The sequence below is a fragment of the Vicugna pacos genome, chromosome 17 (assembly GCF_048564905.1).
Source record: "Vicugna pacos chromosome 17, VicPac4, whole genome shotgun sequence".
Lineage (NCBI taxonomy): Eukaryota > Metazoa > Chordata > Mammalia > Artiodactyla > Camelidae > Vicugna > Vicugna pacos.
The window spans coordinates 14304485-14316511 of record NC_133003.1 but is presented as its reverse complement, the minus strand read 5'-3'; the positions used below and the strand labels follow the sequence as shown (position 1 = coordinate 14316511).

At 56.5% G+C, this 12027-nt stretch overlaps 1 protein-coding gene across 2 annotated transcripts in view; it reads left to right on the top strand.

Moving 5' to 3' along the window:
• Nucleotides 1–12027, top strand: part of SCN5A (sodium voltage-gated channel alpha subunit 5) — a 105535-nt gene that overhangs the window by 72012 nt on the left and 21496 nt on the right. The window contains exons 16-21 of one of the 2 annotated variants that reach the window (XM_072941010.1): nucleotides 120–293; nucleotides 1508–1864; nucleotides 6229–6669; nucleotides 8047–8208; nucleotides 10807–10927; nucleotides 11850–12004. In XM_072941010.1, the coding sequence (XP_072797111.1) occupies nucleotides 120–293; nucleotides 1508–1864; nucleotides 6229–6669; nucleotides 8047–8208; nucleotides 10807–10927; nucleotides 11850–12004 (1410 nt within the window). The remainder of the gene's footprint in view (nucleotides 1–119; nucleotides 294–1507; nucleotides 1865–6228; nucleotides 6670–8046; nucleotides 8209–10806; nucleotides 10928–11849; nucleotides 12005–12027) is intronic. The other variant, XM_072941007.1, reaches the window with a different exon arrangement.

Sequence of the window (12027 nt, the reverse complement as noted above, 5' to 3'; positions counted from 1 at the left end):
GCTGGCAGCCCAGGCGGGGGACCCTGCTGGAGCGAGAGTCAGGAGGAAGGGTGCCCCCGCTGCCAGAGGCTGTTTCCAGCCCGAACCTTGGAAACCCCTGCTTCCCATTCCCTCCCCAGGTCTTCACAGGGATCTTCACGGCAGAGATGACCTTCAAGATCATCGCCCTGGACCCCTACTACTACTTCCAGCAGGGATGGAACATCTTCGACAGCATCATCGTCATCCTCAGCCTCATGGAGCTGGGCCTGTCCCGCATGGGCAACCTGTCGGTGCTTCGCTCCTTCCGCCTGGTACCCGGCTGGGCCCAGAAGGGGGCGGGAGGGGGCCTGGGGCACCAGGCATGTTCTCTCCAAGGTCACCACTCAGTCACCCCTACTCTGATCTTTCATGCCTTCACCCAGCAGTTTTTCCTAGGTACCTCAGTGCTGGTGATCGGGGGGCACAGAGGAGGGCAAGACAGGAGATACCCCTCCCTCCAGAGAGCAATTGGAGTGGCCATCCTGATGATTTGCAAAGCCCATAATGGTTCAGCATGCCCCCTTTGTGAGGATCCCAGGAGAGGAGCTAGTGTTCCTCCATCCCCGTTCCACACACAAGCAGACTAAGCCCCACAGCCACATGGCAAGTATCAGGTGGAACCAAGTCTGCCGACAGCTCCTTTGTAACGTTACCTGCAGATTTTGGAATCTGCATTTTTGCAACTTAAATCCACACACAAATTGCCTGGGGATCTTGTTAAACTGCAGATGCCAATTCAGCAGGTCTCAGATGATGTCAAAGCTACGGGTCTGTGGACCACACTTGGAGTTCAAAATGTCTGAGGGGTCTAGATGTGGGACTGGAGGCAGGTCGGGGAGGGCTTCCTGGAGGAGGTGGCTTCACTTGAGGCTAGGAAGACAGGATGGTAGGGGAGAAGAGAGAGCCCAGGCTGTGGGTTCTAATTCCGACTCCACTGCCATGAGCCAAGGGACTTAGACAAGTTACTGTACCTTTAAGGCTTGGCTTCTTCATTTGTCAAATGAAGTAATAATAGTGCCATGAATTGATTCATCCTAAGCTCCAGGCCTGGCACAGTATAGGTGTTTGATAAATGCTAAGCACCAGCTCCCTTTCTCTGTCATGATGATGACTGAGGAGAGAAAGATGGAGGCAACTGGGCATGTCAGGGATGCTTAGAGCTGGCCTGGAAGGATACTTGACGAGGAAGGACCTGGAAGAGGGACACTTTATGACGGGGGGAGTCTACTGGGAGGTTCCTGGAAGTGAGATCAAGGTGGGTAGAAGGCTGATGTGGGGGACAGAGAAGGGCTGAACTGCGGAGAAGAGTCTGGTGCTTTTGACCTGACTCCTAGGGCAGAGCCTGATGAAGCTCTGGAGAGAAAAGGGGGAAACGGGTGTATGTGACCTCTAAGGGCTCCCTAGGTTTTCAGGCAGGAACTAGGGGCATAAGGGTGTCCATGGGGAGTGGGATCCAGAGCCCCTCACAAGGACTTCTTCCTCCCAGCTTCGGGTCTTCAAGCTGGCCAAATCATGGCCCACCCTGAACACACTCATCAAGATCATCGGGAACTCGGTGGGGGCACTGGGGAACCTGACGCTGGTGCTGGCCATCATTGTGTTCATCTTCGCCGTGGTGGGCATGCAGCTCTTTGGCAAGAACTACTCAGAGCTGAGGCACCGCATCAGCGACTCGGGCCTGCTGCCCCGCTGGCACATGATGGACTTTTTCCATGCTTTTCTCATCATCTTCCGCATCCTCTGTGGCGAGTGGATTGAGACCATGTGGGACTGCATGGAGGTGTCTGGGCAGTCACTGTGCCTGCTGGTCTTCTTGCTTGTTATGGTCATCGGCAACCTGGTGGTAAGTTGGCCACTGGCCTCACACTCACTCACCTACACATCCATTCAACCACCCAGCTACCCACCTACCCAATCATCCATCTGTCCATTCACTCACCCAGCTAGCTACTCACCCACCCACCCACACATCTGTCCCTCCACTCATTCATCCACCTCTGCATTCATCCATCTATCAACCGGCTCACCCGTTCATTCATCTTTCTCATCCATCTGCTCATCCATCTAGCTGCTCACTCACTGAGCTATCCATTCATTCACATCACTCTTCATTTGCTCATTCATTCATTCACCCACCCTTTTACCCACTTATCTATTATTTATTCACTTTACATTTATTTGTTTGCTCATTAACCACTTATTGTCAGTGATTTATCACCTGGTTTTTAAATTCAGCCCAACAAACTTTGCTGAGACCCATGTTGCATGCAAAATACTGTGCCAGATGCTGTGTTAGGCACACCGTGGCCCTGACATTTCTCACCAACTTGAGAGAGTGAGGAGGTGGAGAGTGCAAACAGGCCTAAGATGACTTTCAAGCTGGTCAAAATAGTCAGAGCCATTAAGGAGGAGTCCATGGGCGCTTATCCTCTTCAGCTGGGGAAATCAAGGAAGGCTTCCTGAAGGCGTGGATTTGGAGCAGACCTGACAGGTGATACTAGAGAGGGAAGGAACAGGAAGAGCAAAGCACAGATGCCAGCAGGTGGTGGTCCAGGTGAGGCGGGCCCGTAGGAGCCTTTTATGTCACTCTGGGTAGCTGTGGTGGGAGTCCCTGCCATCCTGTCAAGAAGGGCCCAGGCCTTGGTGCCCATGACCACCTGTCTGTCCCAGAGCAGGTGCATCTTGCCTTGTGTCTTTACAGTGTGGGGAATTCTGGAGTTGAGGGAGATCAAAACCTGAATGCCAGAGAAGGGTAGGGATGAGTCAATGGTTCAGGGAGAAGTCAGTGTCCGCTGTGGACATGCAGCCACCTTTCTGGGGAACACAGGGGGACCACACATGCTCCATCGCCCCTGCATGGTCTGGGTCCCACTGGTGTGGGCAGTAGAGGCTCAAGTCAGCTCGTAGAGAGGTTTAGGTGGTATGAGTACTGTGGGCTGCAGATTCCAGAGCCTTTCTGCAAACCTGCCTGCTTTCTCCTCTCACGTGCCTTAACCAGGCAAGGGTGGGGCCAGTCTCCCTCAGGCCCCACAGGTGAAGGGAGCCCAGAGAGGAAGCAGGCATCGGTGCACGGTGCTGATGGAACCCAGCTTTGGCTGGCCTCGCAACCCCCCTTCCCTCCCCTCAAACCTGGTGCCCGTTGGGGTGCCCCTCACTCACCCCTGGCCCAGCCTGGGGGCACCACACTCTGTTCTAAGGAGGATACAAGTACCTGGAGCTCTCGGCCCAGGGCCAGGCAGAGCTGCCCTCACGCACACGCAGCCTGCGATTTCCGAGCGGATCTGCCTGGGGATGAGAAGATTAGAGGCTGTTGGAGGAGGAAAGCTAACGCAGCCCACGCAGCCCCCTCCCTGGCCGCCTCAGGAACTGGGCTTCTGCCGGGCGTGGGTGGAAGCAAGATTGCCATTGAAATGGGAAGTGATGATCAGGCAGGGGTTGGGGAGCAGCAGCGTGATTGACGGGGAAAGCACTGGCAGCAGCCAAACTTCTGAAGCCGGGGACAGGGGAGGCCCTAATGTCCTCGGTGGGTGGACAAGGCTGCCCAGGCCCCCCCCCCCCGCCCTGCCCCCGGCCTGGCTGCAGATGCCTGGAGGCCAGGGGATATGAGGCCGGGCGTGAGTGAGGGATGTTGGGGAGGATTCAGGGTAGGCTACCGGGGACAGAGGCAGGCCAGACCAGAGGTCCATGTGGACAGCAACTGAATCACATCACATGCCCCACCCGCCAGTGATGACAAAAAAAGGCCGCCAGGTGTCAAAAGTGATCACCTCCCTGTAGAGACAAAACGGGAGTACCCACTTCTTAACCTTCCCATACTGTCCACGTGAATGCGTGTTTTCTTAAACCAAAGGCAAGTTTCTGAGGCCTGGCACCCCAACCTTACCTTACCCACTGCTTTCACCAGAATTCTCATCCCCAGCTCGCTGACTGGCGTGTCTGAGTCCACAGCAGGGGCTCAGATCAGGTGTCCAGTGGATGGGGTTATTTGTTTTTTTGTTATTAAATTGTATGGGCTGTTTATATGTTCTGGAAATTAAGCCCTTGTCAGTCTCATCACTTGCAAATATTTTCTCCCAGTCCATAGGTTGTCTTTTTGTTTTGCTTATAGTTTCCTTTGCAGCGCAAAAGCTTATGTTTAATTAGGTCCCATTTGTTAATTTTTGCTTTTACTTCTGTTGCCTGGGTAGGCTGCCCTAGGAGAACATTGCTAAGATTTATGTCAGAAAATGTTTTGCCTATGTTTTCTTCTAAGAGGTTTACTGTGTCTAGTCTTATATTCAAGTCTTTAAGCCTTTTTTAGTTTATTTTTGTGCATGGTGTGGGGGAGTGTTCTGACTTCATTGACTCACATGCTGCTGTCCAGTTTTCCCAGCACCATTTGCTGAAGAGACTGTCTTTACTCCATTGTATATTCTTGCCCCCTTTGTCAAAGATTAATTGCCCATAAGTCTGTGGGTTTATTTCTGGGCTCTCTATTCTGTTCCATTGATTCATGTGTCTGTTTTTGTGCCAATACCACACTGTTTTGATTACTATAGCTCTAGTATTGTCTGAAGTCTGGGAGAATTCTCTAGCTTTGATTTTTTTTTTAATTGAATTACACTCAGTTATAATGTATCAATTTCTGGTGTACAGCAGTGTCCCAGTCATGCATATTCATGCACATATTGGTTTTCATACTCTTTCGTTAAAGGTTGTTACAAGACATTGAATATGGTTCCCTGTGCTATACAGGAGAAATTTGCTTTTTAATCTGTGTTTTATATATAGTGGCTAACATTTGCAAATCTCAAACCCTCAAATTTATCCCTTCCACCCCCTTTCCCCCAGTAACGATCTCTAGGTCGATCCATGTTGCTGCACATGGCGTTATTTTGTCGTGGGAGCTGTTTTTATTACGGGTGATTGCCACATCTTTCCTCTGCAGTGCTGGCTATTAGCCCCTTGATTGGGGGTGTGGTTAGTGTTGTGGTGACCAGAGCAGGCCTTGGTTGTTGAGCGAGGCCTCCTTTTGGCCCTGTGGTTGTCATAGCCCTGACAGGCTGGGTCTGCTCCCCTGTCATTGGAATAGAGGCTTCCAGACCCGCTTCTGATCTGCGGTGTGTGGTAGGCAGGATTCGAGAGCTTCCATTGGAAGAAGAGCCACTGAGTGTTCCTCTGCAGGACATGTCCACCGGGGAGTGCCCTCTGTGGTGGTGTCTGTTACTTGTTATGCGGGTTTACAAAGTACAGTTTATTGATGCTGCCTTGTCCCCACCTCAGCCGTGGAAATGTCAGCCACCTGCCCTGGTGTCCCCCCGGTGCTGCACCCAGAGCCACCTTGCAGATCCACCAACAGGTGCTAGGCTCTGCCGTAGTGCGCCACAAGGTCAGGCAGGCCCGCTGCCCCCACCGTGCACCAGAACTCCGCTCGTTTGTCTCAGAGACACAGGTCCACAAAAGTGCCAGTGGAGCAGATCTGCCACCTCTGCCTTGGGCTATAATCAAATGTCATTCCTGCCTTGGAAACTGCAGGCCCCCTGGGTATGGATTCAGGTTTCAGCCCTGCCTTTGCCCAGGAGCCGCGCACCAGGGCCCGAGCAAGCAGAGGAGATGGCTGTGTCTCAACCCTACCTGTCTTCTTGCTCTTGCACCGACAAAGGTGCCGAGCAACGCAGCTCTGGGCTGGCGGAGATGGCTGCCGTGGCCGGGCTGCCTCGCGCCGCGCTCCCCCCACAACACTCACCAGTAGTGGTGCTTTTTATGGGGGTCCCAGGTTGTTCTGCACACACTTGCAGCCTCAGCCTGCACCACACACCAGCTCCCTGAGTCTGCCTCCACGCAGTCAGCCCCAGCCCTCTCCCTGGGCTCGTTCACCACCCACCAGCCCAGCCCACTCCCACCAGCTCGCGTCTCGGGCTGGAGGTCGCAGGGACCCCGGTGCTCGTCTCTCTCAGTTCTGTCTGCCACACGGCTGCAGCTTTCCCCTCGAGCCTCTGAAGCTCCCTTTTTGACCCCACAGGCTGTGTCTGGGCCCTTGGGAGGAGGAATGAGAATCTGTCTTTCCTTTTACAGCCAAACTCTCTATTCAAGAGTGTGGGGGTTAGGATGAGCGCCCGGGGTTCGAGTCTAGAGCTGTTTGCCTCTGGCAGTCCTTAAGGTCCCCGGGCCTCGGCGCCCCCATTCTGGCCAAGGCTGAGCACCCAGGGCACGGCGTTGTCTCCCCAGGTCCTGAACCTCTTCCTGGCTTTGCTGCTCAGCTCCTTCAGTGCAGACAACCTCACAGCCCCCGACGAGGACGGGGAGTTGAACAACCTCCAGCTGGCCCTGGCCCGCATCCAGCGGGGCCTGCGCTTCATCAAGAGGACCACCTGGGACTTCTGCTGTGGGCTCCTGCAGCGGCGGCCTCAGAAGCCCGCGGCCCTCGCCACCCAGGGCCAGCTGCCCAGCTGCGTGGCCACCTCCAGCCCCCCACCACTCCCAGGGACAGAGAAGGCACCCCTGGCCCACAAGGAGACACGGTTTGAGGAAGGCCAGCGGCCCGGCCAGGGCACGCCTGAGGATCCAGAGCCTGTGTGCGTGCCCATCGCCGTGGCCGAGTCAGACACGGATGACCAAGAGGAGGATGAGGAGAACAGTCTGAGCACAGGGGAGGAGTCCAGCAAGCAGGTGAGCCTCCAACCCAACCCTCCTCGTGTATGTAGCACTGTCCAGGGCCCAGGGCTCTGCTGTCCAGGGACCCCAGCCTCACTCAGAGCAGTTGCCCCAGCAGGAGTGGCCTGGAGGTAGAGGACAGGCCATGCCCCAAGAACCAGCCTCATGGAGACCAGTTCCCAACCCTCTCTGCCCAGCCCAGGAAGTCATCTCGGAAGGGGCTACTGTCCATCATTCATTCCCTGGCTGGTCACAGGTAGCTAATTGTACAGAAAGGGAAACTGAGGCACAGCGAGAGAGACTTGCTAGGAGTTCCTCATGCATCTAGAGAGAGCCAGAACCTGTGGCCCCCAGCCCCCACCCTGTCCTTTGACCCCCCCCCCTCAGGACTAACAGTGGAATGTCTTGGTGAGGGAGGACTGTGGTCTTCTGACCTCCTCACTGCCCCTTCCCCTCCTCCCAGGCCCAGGGCTAATTCTGAGATTTAAAAATAAGCGCCCCTAAGATGGCAGGTGTTAGAGACAACACTATCTTATCTCCCAACCTGTTATTTTTAACACTTAGGACTAGCGTCTGAACAAAGAGACAGTACCCCACCCCACCCCCTCATTTTTCTCATGGCCTGAGCTAGGCTGAGATGGCTTCCCCTTAGGTCTTAGGTCAAACAGTGAGGACTGGTTCTCTGTTTCATTGGGCCCAACCTGGCCGCTTCCCTGGGGCCTGCACTGGGTGGGCCTGGCTGAAAAGAGCAGCTGCTCCCCTGCGTGGAATTTGATCTGAGGCTCCAGGCTCGGTTCCACATCCTCCTGCCCCGCTGTGGTCCCAGAGGCCAGCTTCTGCCCTTTCAGTCAGGCTGTGGGACAGCCATGGTGTCAGCTGGGGGAGGGGGAGCGTCGGCGTTGCCAGGACCACGGCTTCCAATCAGCTCCGGGGTGCTCGTGGCACAGGAGTGGAATTCCGGCTGCCCCTCCTTTTCCTCCTCCTCTCCTTCTCTCGAGCCTGTTGGCTCTAGCTCCCTGGGGCCTGAGTGTGTGTGTGTGTGTATGTGCACGCAGGCACAAGCAAGCAAGCTGGGGTGCCATGGGAACTCACAGGGGATGTCAGCATGTCCTTCTGAAGTGGAGATGCCAGCATCTAGGAGCTGCACCCTTCAGGGAGCGCGAGGAGCGGGTGATGTGTGCTGGGCAGGCCAGGACTTTACCTTTTGCCTGGACCTATCAGGAGCCTGCCAGTCACTCATTCAGGATCCCTGAGGGAGGGGTCTTCAGTGAGATGAGGCCCCATGAAGAGGGCAGAAGGCAGTACCCCCACTGCATGGGCAGGGTTTGAAGCAGAGCCAGGGTCCTGGAAACACTCTGGCCTGGCAGCTCATGGGCTGGGGGGTCTCTTCAGCAGGAATCCCAGCCTGTGTCCTACGGCCCTGAGGCCCTCCCACAGCCCAGGGCCTGGAGCCAGGTGTCAGAGACCACCTCCTCCAGGGCCGAGGCCAGTGCGGCTCCGGCAGACCTGCGGCAGCAGCGGAGAGCAGGGGCCCGGGCCCCAGGGTGCAGTGAGGTAACGCGCACCTTTGTCCTTGAAGCCGGTGGGGCACTGCCGCTGGGGCTGGAGCCAGGCCTGAGTTTGCTGATGGGAACCACAGCCGCTGTCGCAGGCAGCGTGGGAGACCCATGTGCAGAGGGGAGCACGGGCAGCCCTGTCCTGACAGTGGAGGGATGGCGGGGGGCCCAGGGCCATGGGGAAATTCTGGAAGCAGCCCGCCCAGGACCGAGATGCAGGACTAACCCCAGGTCTCCCTGTGCTCACCCCCTCCTCACATGGTTCCTGTGCTTTGGTCCTGTTGGCAAGTGTTTGTCCTGTGAACGACCTCATCCCAGGGGACACTGGGGAGCTCTGAGAACAAGTTCTTGGCACATGAGCCACCAGCTGCTTCTCACCTGGACAAAAACAGGCCACAAGTGTGAGGCCTGCTTGCAAGGGTTTGTTCTGGACATAAAAGTGTTTTAATTTGAATTCACCACCAACATTTAAAACCTAGAGCTTTTGTGTGGTTTTTTTTTAAAAAAAAAAAATCTGCATTTCTGGCTTCTCTTGAAAAAAAATTAGAAGAGCCACCCTGCTGGAGACAAATGGTAACTGCCTTCTCGACACCGGCCAGAGCGCTCCAGTTTGCCAGACCCCACCTGCCTGACTTCATGCCATCTCCAGCCTGGCCCCCTTTGAGTTTGCATCCCCTGAGCTAACCGGGCAGTGGCACTGCTGACTGCCCCCCGCCCCACATCCCACCTCACTGGGAAGATGGAGGCCACGTGTTCAGAGACAGCGCCGGGGGCTCTCGTTCTGCAGCCGGACCTCAGCCCTTGGTCCTGCAGCTGTGACAGCTCCAGCAGAACATTTCTCCTCCGCCTTGTTCCTTTCATGGGGTGGACCCCCGGGAGGCTTTGTGAGCATGGCCAGTTTGGGCGCACAAGGTCGTGATGGAGACATTGTCCGGACTATGCAGGCCATGCGTCTCCCCTGGAGGGTCTGACACACGAAGGCACGTGGGAAGAGGAATACCCAAGAGGGGCAGAGCATCACGAACAGAAGGGGCTCCTGGTCTAGAATGCTGACCTTTGAATGAGTTTTGTAACTTCTTCACCTCTTGCGGTCAGTTCACCGTGGGACCCGTAAAAGGGAGAGTGAGACAGTCTGGGAGAAGGACCCCCCTCATCTCACCTGCAGCGGGATCCTGAGAACTTGTCCCGCATGACAGCCCTGCGCACCTAAGGCAGCACCTGTGTCAGAAAAGAAAGCCCATGTGAAGCCCTCTGGCTGTGCCTCACAGCAAATCTGGGAGAAGGGCGTGACCCTCAAAGCCATGGGGACCACGGAGACCCCCCAGGGCCACCTTGTACCCAGGAGCATCTACCATCTCCCGGGAATCCAGTCCTTCCTCATCACAAACCTCAAGGTTAAAGAGGACTTTGAGACCACCGCGAGTCATCGAAGGAAAGGGAAGGAGGCCAGCGTGCCCCAGAGTGGAGCTGGAGCCTGAGCAGCATGAGGTGGCCAACAGCTGGGGGATGTATACGGAATCCGAAGCAGAGGGAGGCTGCCCTTCCTTCACAGCACCCTCCCGTGCCACATGTGTCATTAGGTGGGTCCCTAAAAGCAGAGCCTCAGCCTGGCTTCCTGTGCGCGTGATTCACTGAGGGAGAGCTCTCAGGAGAGACCTGTAAGGAAGCCAGAGAAGTAGGATGAGGCAAAAGCAGCAGCTCCAGGCGGCGTCTGGCTGGCTCCTAGCCTCAGCTTGCTCTCCTCCGGATCATTCGGTCACTGGGTGTCAGCTACCCCAGGCTTGGGTTGTAACCCCCAAGCCATTTCCAGGGATGTCGGGTCCCTGACTAAAGACAGTTTTCTGGAGAAGGGGTTCAGTGTTAAACAGTGTTCATGGCAGCTAGAGATGGGTGTGCTGGCCCAAAGAGGGGGACCAGGCTGAACTACCGCACCCTGTATGCTGGCGCCCACCTGTGACACACGCGGACACTCATAAGGACACCCACACATACTCTATAATCAGGTTATGCAAGATCAGAGCGGCAGAACCCTGCCTGGCAAGGCTGGGAAGGTCCCAGCACCTTCTCACTCTTGTTCTAGGCTCTGTGCATCACATCAGCACCCAGATGAATCAGGCGAGAAATGTGGGCTGGGTTGCTGGCCTGTCCTCTGTGTGTCTGACCTTGTGCCTGTGTGCCTGTGACCCTGCTTCTGACTGTTCGGGTGTGGCACGCCTGTTCCCTCTGCATGTGCCCAACTGCCACTGTGTGTCCATGTCCCAGTGTGCGTCCATGTTGTGCCCCATGTCTGCTTTATTTCCACGTGGATGCCTGCCTTATCCCCAGAGTTTTCCCAGAACCCCTTCCCAACCCTGCAGCCCTGCCCTAGACTCCAACAGATCAGAATCACAGACCCAGGAGCCTTGAGTTCTGGCCTCAGCTCATCCCTGACTGGCCCTAGGTGACCTTCATGGCAGGTTCTCCTCCACCTGGGCTTAGATTCCCCAGGTGTACAATGGACACCTCCCCTCAGGGAGCCCCAGGCTCCTCTAGACTCTGGGCCCGAGGCTAGAGGATGCTGCACGGCCCGCGCTCATGCCCGCAGTCCTGCCCACAGACGCCCGAGGACAGTCACTCCGAGGGGAGCACAGCCGACATGACCAACACTGCTGACCTCCTGGAGCAGATCCCCGACCTCGGCGAGGACGTCGAGGATCCAGAGGACTGCTTCACCGAAGGTACTGCCCTGGGTGGCCTTCTGTCCCAGCCTTAGCCCCTCTGGGAGGGGCAGGAGGACCCACAGCTCCGGAGCACAGGCCTTGTCAGGCCCCACTCTGAGCCCAGTGCCAGCCGTCCCGTCCCCATTCCTCGTGACCCTGGGGCCCTTCCGTCTGCCAGTGACGTGGGTCATGGCGAGCCTGTCCACGACGTGCTGGGCTGGGCAGCCGTGGGTTGGCTGCACCGAGGGCTGGTGGCAGAGTTTTGGGGGCGGTAGTATGACTGCCTGCCCCCACAGCAGCAGGGACTGGGTCCGATTCTCTCTGTCCTCTCAGTCCCTGGCACAGTGCCTGGCACATAGTAGGCCCTCTGTAGATCCTCACGGTGGGTGTGGCATGTAGCACATTGGTGATTGGCGTCTGGAGCTTTTATGGATCAGTGGTATATTTGGAGGGTTGCTGGCGATAAAATGAGTTTGCCCTTCACGTAACACGTCACGTGGGTCTGTCAGTGAGGGATCTGCCCTTCCCAAGGCTCAGAAACTGCAAACATGGACAAGGCCCAGGGACAGAGCACCCTAGGGGGATCTGGAACATCCTCCCAGGAGGAGAGTTTCTCAGATGAGCAGAGGGCAAGGTGGAGCCCACCCCAAACCCAGCTCTGCCCCTGCCCGGACCTGCCAGGCCCTTTGTCTACCTACTGGTTGCCTGGCTCATCAGGCCTCTCCACGGCATGCCTGCTGAGTGTGGCCCCTGAGGACGACACCTGCAGTCACCTTCTCCCTGCCCGCCATCACAGCCCCACCCACCACATCACCAAGTTCATTACCCATCCTTATAACCTCTTTCAGTCATTCCTTCAGCCAGCTAGCTTTTTGCCATCAGATGTGAGCATTCGCAGGCTGTGGGCTGGGCCTGACCCCTCTCCCTCTCCCTCTCCCAGGCTGTGTCCGGCGCTGTCCCTGCTGTGCTGTGGACACCACACAGTCCCCAGGGAAGGTCTGGTGGAGGCTGCGCAAGACCTGTTACCGCATCGTGGAGCACAGCTGGTTCGAGACGTTCATCATCTTCATGATCCTGCTCAGCAGTGGAGCACTGGTACCCTCCTGGGGATACAGGGT